This window comes from Equus caballus, chromosome 20, assembly GCF_041296265.1.
Source record: "Equus caballus isolate H_3958 breed thoroughbred chromosome 20, TB-T2T, whole genome shotgun sequence".
Classification (NCBI taxonomy): domain Eukaryota; kingdom Metazoa; phylum Chordata; class Mammalia; order Perissodactyla; family Equidae; genus Equus; species Equus caballus.
Window position 1 is genome coordinate 58,645,083 of NC_091703.1, and position 20,724 is coordinate 58,665,806.

At 37.0% G+C, this 20,724-nt stretch overlaps 1 protein-coding gene across 3 annotated transcripts in view; it reads right to left on the reverse strand.

Annotated features, from left to right (window-relative positions):
- Positions 1–20,724, reverse strand: part of KHDRBS2 (KH RNA binding domain containing, signal transduction associated 2) — a 551,406-nt gene that overhangs the window by 58,360 nt on the left and 472,322 nt on the right. For all 3 annotated transcript variants that reach the window (XR_011429816.1, XR_002802329.2, XM_014734520.3), the window contains exon 8: positions 2,149–2,207. Coding sequence is in view for 1 of the 3 variants with exons in the window: in XM_014734520.3 (XP_014590006.1) it covers positions 2,149–2,207 (59 nt within the window). In the remaining 2 variants the exon portion in view is untranslated. The remainder of the gene's footprint in view (positions 1–2,148; positions 2,208–20,724) is intronic.

Here is a 20,724-nt window from a genome sequence, read left to right on the forward strand (position 1 = left end):
AAAGTTGAATGAATTAAAGAAAGACCCAGATTGCGTCTCATTCATCTATCATCCTCAGTAACTAATCACACAAAACATGTGGCTTGATTCCTATTTGGTTGAAAATGTGTTTGGAACAGTGGAGGTGTACTCATTGCTGTGCTGAACTCAGAGGATGCCGCAGTGTTAGGTGTGGCTGCTCTGGGATGCTAGGCAACCTCTCAGCTCAGCCTGGCTGGCCCACTGATGTCGTTCTAGAAAAGGCCTGGGTTTTGGATGCCATCGTTCTTATTAAACACCATATGACGCCTTTGACCCCCTCCTTCCAAGGAGGGAAAAATAGAGAGAGAACAAAATTAAAGCTGTGCTTTTTGTGGCAGCTCACCAACTGAACCAGACCTGCACAAACCTGCCCATCACCCAGTATTTCTGTGAGATAATTGCTGGAAACGTGTTGAAGTTATCTTGGGGAATATTCCTAACTCTCACAGCAGTGAAAGACTGGGTCAATTTGACTGATGCTGGAGTCTAGGAGGGAGTGAGCCTAGTGCTCATTTTGTTTTAATTCTTTATTTTCTTCCTATAAAATACTATAGGAGACCTTCCTCACCTTAGATTAGTGGGACAGTAGCTGGCAGGACTTAGAGAAGTCTCACTAAGCTCAACATCCTTCCTTTAAAACAAACTCAAGTTTAAAGTACCAGATCCTGTTTCACTCAAGGTCCACTGGGTTCTGCCCCCCACTCCCAACAACAGCAAAGTCAGACTCATCTGAATTCACATTCTTGTTCTGTGGTTTGCTAACTTTTTAAACTGAGACAGGTTACTTAATGCTCTAAGCCTTAGTCTTTCATTTGTAAAATGCAATGACAATATGAGTCTGTACCCTGCAGGATTCTCGTGGGGATCAGATTCTATAGATATTTATATAATGGCTAATGAGGATTAGTTCCCAGATCTCTAATCCTCTTTATAAACTGCTTAGTATAGAGCCATAATAGGTCCTCCATGTGTGGTCCCAACAATTAGTAGCATTCCAATCACTGATGAGAACATAAAAACAGAAGGTGAATCTCACAGCTATACTCTCATATTGACTTCTGCTGTTCAGTTTCCTCATTATTAAATTGAGATAAAAACACTTATTATTTCTATTATTATAAATAAATACATGAGAAAATATAAGTAATCAGCTAATGAATGGCAATTGTTGTGGCATTTATTTTTCTACTCCTACTTCTGAGCTCCATCTTGTTGATATTCCACCAAGACAAGTGAGTTGATTTGGCAACTCAGGTTCCCAGAAGGGTGTACTTCCTCCTTTCTTCTCAATGTCTGCATCTTCCCTTCTCCATCCTGAGGAAGCCCTACAACTTCGTCACGAGGAGCCCCAAACACACAGGCAACGTGCACTATCTCCTTTACTGCTCCCCTTAAAGAGGAACAGAGTGGCCTTGGCATTATTTTAATTAAAATCCAGAGCTGGAAACACTTAAATGAGTCTTATTTTTCAGGGTGGTCAATGGTGACACTGCATATGTATTTTAAGGAATCAGAAGCTACGCTTCAAAAGGGATGCACTATATTTATATATGATAGGCACTCAATATTTCTTACTGAATTGAATTACAATTTTAAGTGGACTTTTAATTAAACAATGTATTTTTGAAACTAATTAATTTTATAGACTGACATGCTTATTGACTATTAATTCTTATGAGCCAAGCACTATTTGGCACTTTTAAGAACTATGCACATATAAAAAATAACTTGGGAGCCACAATTTCTGCCCTTAGAAGTTCTAAAATATTTCAACTATATATTACTCTGATGATTTTTGTGAAAGCAGGAAAGACACAGCATTGTTGTCAAATCAATGAATCAGACAAAGGACACAGTGAAACATATAAGACACTCTTCAGAATGCTCACTATTACTGTTGAAAATGATCTATGATTGTGATTAATTGCTTTTGAAATTTTGATCAAAATTGATCTGTCCAATTTTCTGGCACTGGCTTTGTATGTCAAATCTCACCCTGGAATTACATAAATCAATTTAGTCTGGACTTCTGTAGAAACTGGGGGGAGAAAGATAGAAGTAATTTCTGAGTTGTCAGTAACTGATGGATGTTCTGATTTCACAGTGTTAGTAAAGAAAAGGTCTTACCGTAGCTGTCATAGGCATCCTCACTTACTCCATGACCGTAGTCATAGTACTCAGGCACGCTGCAACAGATTTAGACAGCAATCAATGTTACTGTAATCAGGAGGAACTAACCCAGAAACTCATATGGAATTTGAAAGCAAAATGCATCCTAGGGTAATATCCCAAGAACCAATGGGCATAAAACACAGTCCTAAAGAAATATTCAGTAAGAAAATATAGATTATTTATAAGGAGTGCTATGATTTTCTTATGCCACCTCAGTACTTATTTATCTATATCCTCCAATGTTATAAATCAAATTTCCCCTAAAACACAAGTATAATACTTCAAAATTTGTCAAGAAGAGAGTTATAAAAGGCCTGTTTCCAGAAAAAGTGCTAGATAAGATGACAATCTGGTCAATTGTGTATGGCTTTTAATGCTGTTACCTTAAGAAATATGCATCAATTTCATCTTCACTTCCGAACTGAAATTATATTTATGCTCTCCTTCTAGTCCTTCCACAGCATGTCCATGCACTTCTCAAATATATAAGCTATTTATTTTCACTTGATATTTTGCTAGATGCTTCCACATTTCAATAACTGCCAAAAAGACGTTCTTCCTCCATTCTTACTCAAGTTACTTAAAGTCTTTCCCCACTATAGCTGTCATTACTTTGTCCTACAGCAAGTTTCCCCCTTTAAGGCACCATTCCCATCAGCAGCCAGACATATATCTCCCACTATCAAAGAGCCCTCCCTCACCCCCATATCTCCTTCTAGCGATTATGCCTTTCCCTGCCCTTTTTACCACAAAATTTCTTGAAAAGAGGTGACTCTGTTCACTCTTTCCACTGCCTCTCTCTTTCCATATGCTTTTGGAGACATTTCACTCAAGCTGTTGTCTCCACTGAAACAGTTCTTGTCAACATCTTGATATTTTTAAAACTAGTGGTCAAGACTTGGTTCTCGTTTTAGCACCACTGAACACAGCTGACCATTTCCTGCTCCTTCAAACACTTCCTTTGCTTCGGAGATGTCCTTTCTCTTGGATTTCTTTAGCTCACTTCATGTCCTCATTCTTCTCTACTGGTACCTCCATATTTTTCCACTCACTTAATCCTGGAGACCACTGGGGCTCAGTTATTACAATTTTTCTCTTTCCTATTCATACTCACTCCCTAGGCAATCTCATCTGATGCTATGGCTTTAATACCACCTCTACTCTGATGACTTCCAAATTATATGGCCAGCTTTGGCACCTCCCCCCTATTCTGGTCTCATCTGTCTGGTTGCCTACTGCACATTTCTATTTGGATGTCAAATTTAACATACGCAAATATAAAAATTTGATTTTCTTTCCAACTCAGACCTGTTTCTTTCAAATTCTTCCCATCTTTATAAATGACAACATCTTAATTAGTCTTACTCATGCCAAAAACCATGGAGTCCTCTCCTTTCTCTCACATCCGATGTTTAATCCAACAGCAAATTCTTTCACTTCTACTTGCAAAATATATCCAGAATTTGAACATTTCTAAACATCTCCACAGCTATGGCTGTGATTAAAGTTCTTGCCATCTCTCACTTAAATGAATACAATGTCCTTCTAACTGGGCTCTGTGTCTTGCTTCCTGTTTCTATTTTCCACATGGCAAAGTAATTTTTATAGAAGAAACTTAGATCAGATTAGGTCTCTATTCAAAATTCATCAATAGCTTCCCATATCCTTTAGAAAAAAAAATAAAAAATTCTTATTTTACCTGGACAATTTGGTCCCCTATTATTTCTTAGACCTCACCCCCTATGACTGTCCCCTTTGCTCACTCTGCTCAGGGCGCACTGGCCTCCTAGCTATTCCCTGAACATAACAAACACATTATTGTCTCACAGGCTTTTCATCTGCTATTCCCACTACTTGGAACACGCTTTTCCTAAATATGCAAATGTCCCCTCTCTCATTCTTTCAGAACTCATTCAAATGTCACTTATGAGAAGTTTCTCTCACTAGTCTATTAAACTAGCATTTACTCATCCTTACCTTGCTTTGTTCGTCTTAGTGTTTATCAATCACCCCTGTGCATATTATACAACCAAATACACAAATACACCTTTGTTTATTTACTTATTGGCTGTTTCCCACTTCTAGATAAGCTCCCTGGTATAGGACTTGGTCTCTCTTCTGTTCACTTGCTCTCATTGTTCCAGGCTGACTGTTCTAGAACAATGCTTGGCACATGATAGCTGCTCAATAAATATTTATGGAATAAAAGAGTGAATAGCTCATAGGAAGATTAGACACCATTTACATGAGTAGCCTAATGTAACTGCATCATAATTCTTTAAAACACTATACAAAAGTAGAAAATATTTTCGTTTAGCTCAGGATTTGGATAATGAATGCATAATTTTAATCTTACTTAGTGATCTATAAATATTTATGATTCATTATTTTTTACCTCAAATGAGCTCCTTCATTTAAAGTCCTCTGCCTGAATCTTAACTTATAAATTTATATATTACTAGATTACTAATTCCTTTTAAGTATATAAAAGTGTGGCAAGAAAATGGCTTAATATCAAATTCCAAATTGTATAAGGGCTGAGAGTGGCAACAGATGACAAAGTGTTAGGTTGGAAGGAAAGACAGAAAAGCCTAAAATTTTGTGGCTGTCATTCTCCATCAAGGGAATCTCACAGCTCTCATTATATTAAATACTTAAGATTTCATTGATAGTAAGGAAAGAGAAGCAAAAAAGAAAATAAAAGTCTATATATTAGAGACAAAAAGAGAGACAGAGAGAAGTTTGGCCATCTTTATCTTTCTGGAAGGCAATTGATATGCACGAATTCACTTTTAGTGTAAAGTAGCTGGGAAAAAATAAAAAAAAGATTACCTATTCCACCTTTCATTGCCCAGGATATTTATACACAAACTGTCTAAAAAAACATGGATGATAGCATGCTCTTCTCCCCATATTTCTAATGACTTGAGATTATAGAAGTCTAGGGCCATTGGCTGGTGGCTGGATGTTTATTTCTTCTTTCACATATTTATCACAATACGAATGATGCGACTCAACTGAGAATCCTCATATTGTGTAGCAAATTCTTGAGAGTTGCTACATTGATTCCCTAGATGATCAAGAAGTGGTTATGAGAATATGATTTAACAAGCAACATTCTCATTTACAGAGAAGAGAAAAAAGAGCAGTGACAGCAGCTTCTGCCTGCTTTCATCACAATCAATGATTTTTCCAGGAGTAAGCCTATGTGTCCCAAAGTATGCTGTGTGAAGACCAGTAGCACCAAACACTATTGAGTGGCATTACTATATTTCTCACTCAATTTCAATTTTAATTTTAATTGATGAAGAAAGAAGTGGGAAAAAGAACAGTATTGAGAAAATCATGACGAAGAAGCTGCATTGTCATCTACCATAAATGATACATACACACCAAGGGGAAATGTTAACTTTCAGAATTCTCAAAAGGGGAAAGTAGAACGTATAGGACATTTTAAAAATAATGGATACTGCAAAATAATGGAAAAGTAATGGATAATAATCATAATGGACTCTGCCAGAGTCTATACTTTTGCTTATCCAAATATTACTTCTCATTCTTCCGTAGGGAAATAGCCTATGTGGACAAATGGCTGCACAGTGAGTGAATGCACTCCCCAGCCACCCTTGCAGCTAGGTGCACCCTTGTGACTGAGCCAGGAAACATGGGACGTGTTTCCATGCACAGATGTGAGGGTGGCAACCTTGAGGTCACCATCAATTTAAGAATAAGCTCCTCGTCTTGGATTTGCCCACCGTCATCTTCTCTTCAGTTGGTAGAATGCAGTTACAGTAGTGATCTAGCATCTAGCAAATAAAGTCAATGTCCTAGGAAGTCATGGATGGCAACATGGGAGAAACTTCTGTCTCGAAACGATCACACTGGAGCAGGCTTACTCTAAACCACTGCCCACCTCAGGGATGGTGATGAGAAAAAAAATCTCTTTATCTTGTTTGAGCCAGTGAATTTTGAATCTCCCTGTTACAACAGCTTAGTTGAATATAGAAATCAGTATGTAGAAGTGTAGAACAGCCATTAAAATCCCAAAATATGGGGCATTAGCTTAGTGGGAGAATGGAAAGTGCAAGGAAAAAAATACTGTAGGGTAGAAAGCTGGTGACACTTGTTATGGCATTGACAGTGAGGACATGGACGGCAGGCTATAGGCCTGTGTATACTTTGGCACTACAGGAAAAAGCTGGGCCAAGCCCAACTGTTAGTAATCTTTCCTGCTTTCAGAAAAATTTACAAAAGATATGAGCTCAGATAAGAATGAGGCATTTTTCCAGAATAAACAAGAATGAATAGAACTTTGCTAAGGAAAGTTTTCTCTGCTTGATCTATGTGTTAGCTCTATAATTTAAAATAAGAGAGGGTTCAGAAATTTGAGCCTTAGCAAGATTAGAGAAGTCAACTGCTCCTGTATTCCAACAGCAAGAGATAATGAGTGTTGCTCAAAGATGCCCTTACATCTTTCCATTAGACTTTGCTGCCATATATGACCCCGAGAACCATCCTCAGGTCCCCAAACATGCACTAGCAGGAAGCATGCTGCAAAGCTTGTGAAGTCCCCTGTGAGGGCCTGCTCTACTTTACTCAATTCAGATAAGGCCATTCATCCATTAGAACAAGGAAGAACCTTCCAGTAAATCTGGCATAACTTCCATAAAAGAGAACCGAGGTTGCCAAATGTATTGACTAAAAAACTTATTTCGATGCTGTTGCTTAGGTGTCTTTTAATCTCTGCTTGGCAGGATTTTGTAATTATTATTGCCAACAGAGCCTTCAGTAGCCAGTAACATTCAGTAGAAACTAATGGGAGTTTCTATTGTAATTTTTCTGCTCCTTCTCCACCACTTATATGGGTATTTTGAATGGGAAAGAAGGTTGAGAGCAGGAAAGATAATCTGTCTATTATTTCACAGGTTGCTGGACTTCAAGGAACCAAGTCAAGACCTAATGTAGAGGTCTGCCTATTTCCCAGAGATTCTAAGCTGGTTGCAGTAATTGGAATTGAACCTTGATTTTCTCTGTTGGGCAGAAGGTAGGAATCTTTTTATTATTTGTTTGTTTGGTTTTGTTTTTAATGTGAAGAAGGGTATTCACTCATCTTTAGATGACTAGAGGGTTGGGCCATAGAGGACTTCACTTGTTCCCCTCCAAAATCCATTTGTCTCTTCTTCCAAAGGAGAGATTGACCATCTCAAGACCACATTTCCTACTCTCCCTCACATTTGTGCGTAGCCATGTGTAGAGTGATGTGTACAAATTCTTCATGATTTGCATAATGGTAAATTCCTTGTGCTCTGCTTCTTTTCAACCTTCATGTAACTGGACGGAAATGTCAATGATCAGAGCCACTTTAGAAGATTCATGTTAATGATGGTGCAATGGACTGAATCTTCGTGTCTTCCAAAATTCATGTTGAAATCTCAACCCTCAATGTGATGGTATTAGGAGGTGGGGTCTTTTCGGGGGATAATTAGATCACAAGGGTGGTGGCCTCATGAATGGGATTAGTGTCTTTAAAAAGGGGACCTCAGAGGGGCTGGCCCCGTGGCCGAGTGGTTAAGTTCGCGCACTCCGCTGCAGGCGGCCCAGTGTTTCGTTGGTTCGAATCCTGGGCGCGGACATGGCACTGCTCACCAAACCACGCTGAGGCAGCGTCCCACATACCACAACTAGAAGGACCCACAACAAAGAATATACAACTATGTACCGGGGGGCTTTGGGGAGAAAAAGGAAAAAAATAAAATCTTTGAAAAAAAAAAAAAAAAAAGGGGACCTCAGAGACCTCTCTTGCTCTCATTCTACCATGTGAGGATTCAACAAGCAGACAGCAGTCTGCAACCCAGAATAGGGCTCTCTCTAGAACCCAACCATGCTGGCACCCTGATTTGGGACTTCCAGTCTTCATTACTCTAGCAAATAAATTTCTGCTGTTTATATGCCATCCAGCCTATGGTATTCTGTTATAGTAGCCTGAACTGACTAAGACAGATGGCACCCACCAGCCTGTAACCCTGAATGATGTCATGGAGCAGAGCCCACCTACTTGCCCTAGTTTATTATGTGTGAGGGAGATAAACTTTTCTCTTGTTTGGGCCACTGCGTTGTGGGTCTCCTTATTATCGAAGTTTAGCCCATAACCCAAATAATGCAGCTGGCAATTAAAAAAATCCCTTGAAGATGAACAGGCACTCAGTAAATATTTGTTGAATGAATAAATGATTGAATAAAAGAATTCAAAGAAAAGATGATTGTATTTGAACATGAATACTCTTAGAACATTTTGCTATAAATATTTTTGCAAGACTTTATGTATACTTCCCAAAGTATGTCCACTTATATTAACAGCAATTGGAACAGTAGAAAAGAAAAACAATCATTCATTTATTTTCTGACATGAATAAAATTCAGGTTATAAGTTTAAAGATAATGTAACTGACCAATGTATGTGTCAATTTTATATTGTTTTATTATTTTTCAATTTTAAAAACATATGACTTGGCTAGAAAAAGTAAATTATGTATGTATGCTTTTCATTTCATTATTTATGAAATAAATTATTGAATGAAATGAAATTATTTCATTTTATTATTTCAGAAAGCTACTATTCCATTACATATGCTTCATTTATCATGTTGTTTAATTATGTTGAAATACGAGCTAAAAGTGGACACATAAACTCAGTATAAACACAACCTGGTTATTTAATTTTCAATTCACTATTATTCCATCTTATATGTTAGAAAATACGGCAGTCAAGGTTTCTAAATGTATTGTTACAATTATAGAGGTGTCAATTAAAATTATGACAATTACTGGTGATTTGGAACTTAATTACTCTGGTGGTTATAGCAGATATTATTTTTCTTGGAACTGACACATATATAAAACTAGGATATAACATGTTAGCTGCATTGATTTATTAAAGAATATCTAATTATTAGTAACATTCTACACAATATTTTGACTTTTTGACATCAAGACCTTAGACACTAACAAATATTTGGAAAAAAATTAATAAATAAGTGGAGTAAAGGAGATAGGAAAAATATCAGATTAATTAATTAATGGTCAATTGGAAAACCAGGAAAAAACCAGAGATGGAAATTTTCAGTTCTTTTTCGGTGAATGGAGCATATTTTACCCTAAATAGACTATGTTAGCAGTTTATCAAGCCAACTAATTAAAGGAAATGAATATAATAGAAAAAATTAGGATGAAATTTGGTTCCTGGGAAACCAAATAATATCTTCACCAGAGTCAAGATGTTTTTCCAAGCAACTTCTTAGTCAGCCTACCTGGGGAATAATAACACTTGCATTTCTCTACTGCTTCACAATCTAGCACTTGGTGTTAATATTCATGTGGCAGGAGAAATCACACTGATGGTAGAAGAGCGCTGTTCACAAATCAATGAGACTAACTATGCTTGTAAAGGAATATTGTGTGTGTGTGAGGAAGATTGTCCCTGAGCTAACATCTGTTGCCAATCTTCCTCTTTTTGCTTGAGGAAGATTGTTGCTGTGCTAACATATGTGCCAGTCTTCCTCTATTTTGTATGTGGGACACCACCACAGCATGGCTTGATGAGCTGTGTGTAGATCCATGCGTGGGATCTGAACCCGTGAACTCTGGGCTGCTGCCGAAGCAGAGTCAAGCGTGTGAACTTAACCACTATGCCATTAGACCAGCTCTCTGTAACAAATGGAGATACTGGCAGTAATATAAATGAGAACTCTCTTCTATCGAATGTGTTCATATAATCAAACCAGTTAGACTGGTATAAATGGGAAAAAAATAGAAGGTGCAGTTTGTTAAAAATAAACACTTTGCTTAATTTTTCAACTGTTTACTTCGGTAAGATAAAAAAATTACCAGAGATAATTAAACACTTTACAAATACATCACAGCTTGTCATGGCCCTTATAAAATTAAAGCTCCCACATTCATAGCTTTCAGTTCACTTGTTTTATGCCATGGTGTCTTTCATTTCAACCTTTCTCTAATTCTCGTCCAGCTGCAGATTTTTTGTGTATGAAAGTAGGACAGATAGATGAGCATGAGTTTCAACTAAAGCTTCATTGATTATTTTCTGGATTTAATAAAAGTAAAAAATGCAAAATAATATTTTAGAAGAAGGGATGAAGGGACTTCATTAATATACTAATACAAAAGATTTATAACTACTCAACTATTCTTAGCATTTAAGTGGGCGCTCTTAAAACTTGTTCTCCTAAGCATTTACACTTAAACCTTGTTATATTGTGCATTTACACTATATTTCCAGAGATATTTGTCCAATAAAGATAAATTTTCAGCTCAGCTCCCACACTCCAATTGCAAATTGGTAGTTCCTTTATTCTTGTACCCATTTACATAATGATCAAATCCTTCTGTTTAATTTCATAAAGCTCCAAGAAAGTGTTATTCACAAAGCTGCAAATCTAGTGTGTAGATTAATATGTGCAACACACACATACATGTGTCAATTCTCACCACCAACCACAACCCTCCCTGACACCGTCATTCAGGGCATCAATCAAACATTGTTGGGATGGAGAAAGGAAAGACTCTTCACCAAGCAGCTCAAGATTCTACAGCTCCCTTCCACATCATATTACTGCCATGTTACCTGCTAATTCTCATAGTTATTCCCTTGGGGGACATTTCCAATTATTTCCAGCACTGAGAGTGACGTTTACCAACATAGGATCAACTTTATGCTTATGATGGAAAATGTGAGCTATGTGCAAATAGGTTTTTAAAATGATCTTCATTTGTCTATCCTTTCTAGAACAAATCCTGTCTTCCCACAGAAACTAGCTGCATGCATCACTCCTGCCTCACCTCTCCCAATATATTCTTTCACTTTCATTATTCCTGGCTGTATAAAGTAATAGTATGATAACCATTTAAAAAATCTAGCAACTACATATAGTTATAATCGGGCTATTTTTTAAAACACTAAAAAACAAACAGGTGGGACTAAGAAAGCCCTTGGGGAAATTATAGTCCAGCAGAACAGCCATTGAAAAGGGATAAGGAGTGATTCTTTCCTTTCTTCTTTTTCTTCATTCATCAAATGATGGACCCTTGAAAAGAAGGAGGAATTAACTACTCAGGTAAAATGGAGTGAAGAAGATTAATAGGCAGGGGGTCAGCACCAGCCAAGGTTCAGAAGCAGGAAAAAGTGTGGTACCAGCCACCACTCCTGCAGAGTGGCCAGGGGGTTAGTAAAAGTGAGAGAGGAGGTCAACATTGGATCTTGAGAAAGACGCAGGGGCCACACCTCGAAGGACCTGCCTTAGCCATGGTAAGGAATTTCGTTTTTATCTCAGGGGGGCACTAAAGACAATGTATGATTCAAGAAGGGGACAGACATGATTATATTTTGTCTTAAACAAATTCTTCTGCTGGTGGGGCTTTGTTTTTGTTGCTGTATCATCAGCATCTGGCACACTATCAAGCACACAGTAGGTACTCAACAAATACTTATTAGAGAAACAAATGGATAAGTGAATGCCTGTGGAATTAATATTTCCTCTCACAATTGCTGTTTTCCTTGTTTTTTTTTATAGTTTTATTCCCTTTATATCCATGAGCTTGGGCTTTTTCGTTAAATTAAAATGTGAGAAAATTTGCATATTAGGATAAATTATTTGTGAGCATAACTCATAATTATTTCATTTCATTAGATGCTACGTTCAGTATCTGCAGTTTAAACTGCTCAATGTCTTCTTTTTCCTTAACTTTGCAGAGATTGAAAGGCAAGAAGAAAAGAGGATAATTCTGGGTTAACTTTAGTCAATAGTTCAAAAAACTATTTTGGAAGATTTGGTGGATATTGAGAGCAATACATAAATTAAGTCTGATGTTTTGGAGGCCCAAACTTAAATGTGTGAATTATAAAGAAGGATGATTTGCTTAATTCTTTTTGCTAATGTTTTAATAACATCTGTAGTGAAAGAGAAACCACATCTATTAAATGCTATTTCTTTATTGACTTAAACCTTCTTTCCTACTCCCTCACGGCTTGTGCCACCTGATTTTTGGAACTGAGAAATCTAAAATGAGAAGGGGCCTTAAACAAGAAATTAAGTCATTTGTCTCTGAAATTCTCCTCCTTCCCTTCTCTTCCCAGAAGCAATAATAGTAGTAACAACCATAAAAACACACAACTAATACTTTTCCAACACCTAATACATGCTGAACATCACTAAGAGTTTTACAAACCTTGTCTTATTTCATCATCACAACAACTTTTGAGTCGGTATTAGGCAAAGTACAGAAGCAGCTGATTGAATTACTTGTCCTAAACCACCCAGCCCTTCAGAGATGAATCTGTGATTTGAACCTTGGTGTATCCGATAGAACTCACGCGGGCAACTTGTAATTCATCTAGTCCATTAGATGTATTCAAACACTCATTCTCAATTTTATCTGCATAATACCGGAAGAAAAGATGGGAAACAATTTACTTAAAGTCGGTGTGATCTTGGGCTAATCGTGATTAGGAAGATCAGATGAGCTGTGAGCTGCCCTGTATATTTGCCTGTCCTCCTCCTCCTCCTGAGTAAAATTTCAGCTCCCATCAAGAACAGGGGCCTGACCCAAGCACACAGAGTTCTCAACACCCTCTCATCCCCTCCTCAATTATTTCCTTCTCCAGGAAGACTTCTCAGATCTCTAATAACCCCACAATGTGTTCCCACAATGCTATGTAACTCCCACATATAGAACCATCATTGCTGCAATGTCACCTTTATATGTGCTAGTATTCACTTGCCTGCCTTCCCAATTAAAATATGATTTCCCCAAGGTCAGGGCTATTTGGATCACCCTTGTATTCACAGGGAGCAATCCAGTGCCTGACACATGGTAGATGCTCAAGAAATATTGGCGAAATGAAGGAACTGGAGTCTTGGAACTGATGGGCTTTATATTCATTCCAATTCTCAACAGTAATCTTCTAACCTGCAGGCATTACCCAACAACCCATTGCGTCAATGACCACCCATCACTGTTGCTGTACTCTCTCCTTGACTCCCCTTCCTATTTGAGGAACCCAGTGTGATCTTATGCCATTGAGTCTTTAGCATTCAGTTCTATCTGGAACAAGCTCTCCAGTTCCTTTACCAATTTCCTTGATCCATCTTGACTTAACTTTGATAAGAGGCAACCTTCTAACTACATATAAGAAGAATATGGGAGACCTATAGGGTTTGAGATGTTTGTAACAGGAAGAGTAGATTTGATGGTTACTTAGAAAGCTTCTAGGTGACAGAGTAAAGGATGCTACTCACCTACAAAGGAATAGGATGTAGACTAGGGGAATTCGACAAGATGCTTTTAAGCTATGCCAGGTAATCTAAGACTTGGGTTTTAGAGTATGGGGACATTGAGTTTATTATTCTCCTTTTCAACTTCTCATGGGACCAAGGACCAAAACCTTTGCTTCTTATATACTTAGAAAATTCTAACTATGTGAAATCACCCAATAAATATTTATTGAGTACCAGTACTATAAAAGATACCTTAACATATCACTTAGATATGTTGGAACAATAAGTATTCATGCTGCCTACTTCACAGGAAGAATGAATAGATTAATATTGTGAATGTCTTCAACCTACTTTCTTTATATTTATTCAACAGAATTTATTGAGAACCTGGTTTGTGCCAGACACTATTCTAAGTGCTAGGGAATACAGCAGTGAGAATAGACAAAGATGCCTTCTCTCATAGAGTTCAGAAGTAAAATAAATAACAAGTAAAATAAACAAGCAATATGTAAGCTAAGTTAAATAGCTATAAGCGCCAAGGAGAAAAGACTAAAAATGGGAAGGGAGACATCAAGTGTTGTGATAATGGGTAAAATTATAGTTAAAGTAGTTAAAACGGCTTTACTGATAAGGTGATGTTGAACAAAGACTGAAGCAGATAAAGAAACAAGCCTTGGAAATTGGAGGACAAGCATTCCAGGCAAAAGAAGAGAAAACATACAGATCTTGAAGTAGGAGTTGGCTTAGCATATTCAAGGAATGGCCAGACAGCCAGCGAGTAGTACAGAGTGCGCTGCAGGAGATGCAGCTGGGGAGGGGGCAGGTGGCACAGATTCTTTTCCACACCTTCCCCTAAGTGCTGTCTTTCTCAAGTCTGTATCTTGAGCTCATTCCTTCTTTCCTCAGATCCTTCAGTTTTACTATCAGACCCATCCCCAAGACTTCACTGATCACAAACTATATAACTTCTGTCAAGAAACTTCCAATATAAAAATAACACTTGTTAGAATCTCCATGTTAACGTCAAGGAGCACAACAGTCTCCAAGTATTCGTTATAATATTGTGAAGGTGAGAAATGTACATTTTTCATCCAAATATTAAAAGCTAATTATTTTAGTCAAACGTGAAGTAACAGCAATTTAGAGAAAGCACCAATTTATTTGAAAGCAAAAAAATGTGCTTGAATTTTGCTAACTAAATGTACAGATGAGAGGTGGTCTCTGAACTTACTGCCATGATTAATTCCATAAGTAGAGAGAAGTGAAGACTCATAATATTTACAGGCTGTCACCAATTAATTTCAAGGGTTTATTAAGGAAATGCTCTGAATTATTAAAACAGATGGATATAAAACACAATTATGATACATTCAGTCATAAGGAGAAAGAAAAAGGGAAAAATATATACTATACATAAATGCTAATTATGAATGAATCCACATATATACATAGCTTAAAATTATTAATCTTATATTATTAGATTAAAATCACAGGTACCAATACCTAAGAGATTTAAATACGAAAAATATATAGCTTAAATTATTTAGCCACCATTATGCATACATATTTTATATGTTTCACTCTCCGTTCAAGAAATTTTCCACTTAGAGATTGGCCTTTTTTCTGAGGACAACTGCAGAATTAAAACATACAAGTCCACCTTTCTGACTAGAAACTAGTGTCCACATATATAATCATTTGCTTTGTTGAGAATTCACTATCATTGCATTCATATTGTTAGTAAATAAAAACCTATATAAAGTTTATGGTATGCTATAAAATAAATAAATAAGAATATATATATAGTATAAAAATAAACCATGTCAAACTCAAACTCTTAGGCGTAACTTATTTTATACATTTCTACCACAGAAATAATCAAAATAGATTTTAAAGAAACGAAACTCCCTTAAAATAGTTTTATTCAAAAATTGAAATACATTGATTACTTTGTGTACGTGTGCTCAAAAATATTAAATCAGATATGTTCCTTTTTGTGTGTATGTGTTTCAACTAAAATGCAAATACCATTTTCCATTCTCTCAAATCAGCAGTTTTCAGCAAGTTCTAACAAGGGAAAAGATCAATCCTTTAGATACCATATTTCTAAAGTATCTTTGGAGTTCCATCAGAATCACATAAATAGTTTTAAAATATCTTTAACATTTTAGTATTGTACTATTTATTTATTCATTGCATTCAACCAACAACGTTACACAGAAAGCACTGTGGTATCAAGGAGACATGTTTGTGTATAAATACAAAGTAAATCTTCTTCTTCCAAAATTAACTAGTAAACTAAATACATTAAACATAGATGGAGGGGTAGATGGATAACAATAACCCTTTGCAGTTATTTTCTGGCCTGTTTGCTTTGAGAAAGTCAAAGATGTAAATCTCCCTCTCAGAAGTAACTCTTCATGAGACAGAAAAAGTTCAGTCTCAAGAGTATGGAACAGTGAGGTCTCCATTCTCTGATCCATTTGGAGAAAAATCAGTATTTCTTCTAAAAATGATACAAAGAATACAGAAAAAAGGTATCTGAACTTACAAATGGGAGCTGCTATGTTCCATTTTTACTGAGTGTGCCATTTTGGATAAATCATTTAATCTCTCTGAACTCCAGTTTCTTCACCTTTAACATGGCAATAATGCTATCTACCTCAAGTATTAATGAGATAACCTGTGACAGCCTATGATAAGTGCCTGGTCCATAGCAGGTACTCAATAAATATTAATAATGGGGGATTGTCCAATCAATGAAGGCACAGACATAAAGCTCTTCTTCTTCATATTCATAAAGGTCGCAGTGCTGATAGAGATTTCATCTTCTTGAACTATTCTGAAACAAGAAATACCCGTACATGCCCTCTTAAGTTTCAGTTGATGGTATTTAATGTTCTCAGGATGAAATATAGGCTGATTATTCATGAGGGAAGTGACATATTTGTTCTGCTCATAGATTAAGGATCAAGACAGATGATCTATATGAGGCATCTCTTGTAGAATTATGATCAGCCTTGCAATGATCCCCTTTATAGAAAATGGATGTTTTGAGAGTGCAACCTCACGCCCTAAATGAGAGAGAAATACATTTAGATATGTTTTTATTTTCGGGATTCAACACTGTGCCTACATTTCTGCAAATGGTGTCTTGTATAGACAATATTTAATCATTTTTTTCCAGTTCGGCTTGTATTTTTTGCTTACTTTGACCCTTTATTACGGAAATGAGAGGTGAGCAATTTTATAACAAAAACATTAATTTTTCTGTTTCATTGTGTAGAATTATCATTAGAACATAGTGATTATTTTCTACAAATAAGACCTTCAACTGACTGATTAATTAGGCTCAGTGGTACATGACATTGTTAAATGAAGTGTTATACACTTTTGGTACAAATATACAGAAGCTATTGAACCCTAGTTTGAAATGGACATAATTTTAACTGTGTACACATATTTCCTTGGCTGAGTCATAATTCATGAATATCAGTAAGATTTCAGTGTGGTAAACATGAATATAATTTCTAATTATTTCAATACTTTAATCTAGTTGACTTTGAGACTGAATTCATTGGTGCAAGCTGCACCAGGGCTATGTGTTAATGATGATTTATATTCTTCCCCATTCAAATCACAAAGAAATCTCACCTGCGTTGTGGAATGTTTCAGAACTACTTGTTACTTATTAAAGGGTTATTGTCACATACCAGGCTTTGGAAATTTAAATAAATAAAACAGAGTCTGGGGAAAGAATATATGAATTGATAACCATGATTCTATTTTGACAAGGCTTTTGTTATCTGAAAGAAAGAAGGCCTCATTCATCCAGAAACTTTCAGTATGCAACATAAGTCAGATGAGGCTCTGTCTGTGCACCACCATTGTGGCAGGCTTGGAAGTAAATTGTAATTATGTTATTTTCATGTCACCCTTTTCTCTAATCCTCAAACTGTGAGTGATAATTCCTTAGCACGGCACATCAGTCCCTTTTCTATCTTCATTCTAATGAGCTATTCATCCTCTTCCGTATCATCCCCTATTACCAGTGTTTCCAAAAGTCACAAATGCTTTCATACCTCCATGCCCCCGAACATGGTTATCCTTCTATCTAGATGGAACTTGCTTAACTTCGTCACCGAGGAAAGTATTCATCATCCTCCTGGGATCCAGCTCAATGGTCAGCTTCTTAGTAAAGCTCTACCCAACCTCCCAGACAAGTCAGCCCTTCCACTTGCCTTCTGGAAGACCTTGCTCAATCTTCATGTAGAACAGCTCTCATTGTACCTGAACTCTTTTTTTTTTTTTAAAAAAAAAAAAAAAACTTTATCTCTTCTTCTAGCACAATAGTTCTCAATATCTAGTGGGCATAAGCATCACAGGGATACTGTCCTAAAAATGCAGATTCCTGAGACCTATTTGCAGATTCTGGATCAGCTGGCCTCAGCAGGGGCCCAGAAATCTGCAATTTCATTTGCAGGTGTTTATGATGCAGAAGTCCAAGATCATACTTTGTAAAAAAACTACACTAATTGTGAATAAATCAAAGTCTTAGCTATGCCTTATTTGAATATATAGGTTCAGAATAGTGACAGTCAATGAATGTTTGCTGAATAAATGAATGAGTAGTTCTAAAACACTACATAATTCCGGTGTGAATAATTTGTAAGCTGCCTGACAGCACATGTAGATTCGTGGCTAGGTTCTCATGGAATTTTAATTAGTGGGCAATATCAATTTAAAGGTTGCTACTGAACTTTATCCTTGGTACTCTCTGTTTTTCCCAAAATTTTTTGAAAGGTACTTGAAAAAGAAACATAAGATTTGCTAGGAAGTATAACTAATATGCTGGTTTTAAGAATTAGTATTAAAAAGGAGCTCAAAATCAACAATAAAATGCCCAAACAACAAGGTGAAATGTCACAGAGATAAATGTACATTTCTGTGTTTGGGTGAAAAAAATCAATTGCAAAATGCAGGATGGTGTGAGAAGTGGCTTGACAGCAGTTTATTTAGGAAGAACCTAGGTTTTCAGTTGAAAACAAATTCAATAAAACCCCATAATGTGACACAACCACTTAGGAAAACCACATGGTCAGATCATATTGAAGGGCTTTAAAGCAAGAAGCAAAGGATGCAATAACACCATTTCTTTGCACCAGTCAACTCTCATTGATATAACGTACCACAAGATCACTGTGCCACACTTGAAGATGGACATTGGACAACTGGAATGTTTTGTAAGACAACAGCTAGGGTCTCTGGTGAAATGAGGCTCATGATACACCAAGAAGACTAGAGGAAAACCATGTCCATGGGGGCGTTTACCCTGGATCCAGGCTTGTTAACAGTACAATAACGTTGTTTAACAAACAATCACAAAATATTAGCATCATACAACAATAAGCAATTATTTAGCTTGTGTGTTTTGGTTTGGCTGGAGGTTCATTGATCTAGGCTAGGTTTGCTGGGGACTCTGCTCCAAGCAGTGTATGGAGCTGAGCTGGGCCTCCCTGAGGTCTGAGCTCCACATGTGTTCCTTCAGGAGCCCTGACCAAGGGCGCAGTAGCTGCCTGGGGAAGCTCTTCTCATGGCAATGGCAGGAAACAAATGGGAGACAACAGACCTCTTCAAGTCAAGGCTTAGAAGTGGCACTGTTCTATTAATTAGTCAAAGCAAGATAGGTGATGGTGCGGTGAGGAGTCAGGAAAACAGATGCTCCCACTTTTTTGAGAGGGACTGAAAAATTACAAAGCAAAGGGTGTGAACACAGGGAGAGTGAAGAATTATAGCCGTGAACATTGATAGAGGGACATCATCTTCATAAAGAAAGCTAGATTTATTACATGTAGCTTCACAAAACTGATTAGCGACCAATGTATGTAGATGGAGATTATAGGAAAGGACATGTCACTTCAGTTTGAGAGCTTCCTAATAGGCTGAAGTGTTACCAAATGGAATAAAGGGAAGCAATATGGCATTAGGACAAAGGGCCCAGTCTTTGAAATAGGACAGAAGTCAGTGCAAAGCTTGGACCTTTTACTTATTAAGCTACAAAGTCCTGGGCAAGGTAAATATTCTGAGTCCCAGTTTCTTTATTTGTAACATGAGGATACAACTATCCACCTCATTCAATAATGTTTATAAAATAATGAACACAGGCATCTGTGCATAGCAACTACTCTGTATTGGGTTATTATTGTTAGAATCTTACTGCCTTTACAAAGGGTCAAGTGCTCCCTGACTGGCCTGTCAACTGCTCTCTGGCCTCTTTCACACATCTCCTGTAACTCCATCTGACTGAATATTATGCAAGACAAGTCCATCTTACTTATATGTGAATTCCAAATCCAAAAACTCTGAAACCAATTTTTTTCTTTAATGAGATGTTTGAAATCATTAGGCCACAAAATTCTGATCTAAAGTGATAAGAAGCTATTTATATTCTGCTTAGTGTATTCATATACTTCAACACAATAATATGAACATACATTTTTGGCCCAGTTGCCACTTGGGGGTGATATGTAATATATAGAATATGCATTGCATTGCCTTTCTAAAATACAAACAATTCCGAATATGAAACATCTGGTCCACGGTATTGCAACTATGATTGTGAACCTGTACAAAAGCATACCATACTGTTCACTATACTACTTCCAACACCTAGAAAAGGTGCTATTCCCTTCCTGTCATTTCAGCTAAATGTCCTGCCACTCCCAACTATTTTATTTTTATATTTTATTTATTTATTTATTTTTTGGTGAGGAAGATTAGCCTTGAGCTAACATCTGTTGCCAATCTTCCTCTTTTTTCTGCTTGAGGAAGATTAGCCCTGAGCTAACATCTGTGCCAGTCTTCCTCCATTTTGTATGCCTCCACAGCATGGCTGATGAGTGGAGTAGGTCCACATCCAGGATCCAAACCCTCGAACCTGGGTCAACGAAGCAGAGTGCATGGAACTCTAACCACTCGGCCTCAGGCTGCTCCCTGCCAACTATTTTATAATCTGATTCACCTGAAGGACCTCGAATTCTTTAGGAAAGAATTTCTTTGCTTATTTCTCTGTCTTTGTGCACAAATACATCTTTGCCTGGCTAAATTTTATTTACCCAGTCAAATCACAGCTTGGCATCAGTTCTTCTGAGAAGCCTTCTGGTACTTTCTCTTAACCCTCTACTCAGATGGCCACCTATGATCTCTCATATCCTCTGGCATATCCCTCTAGCACAGTACT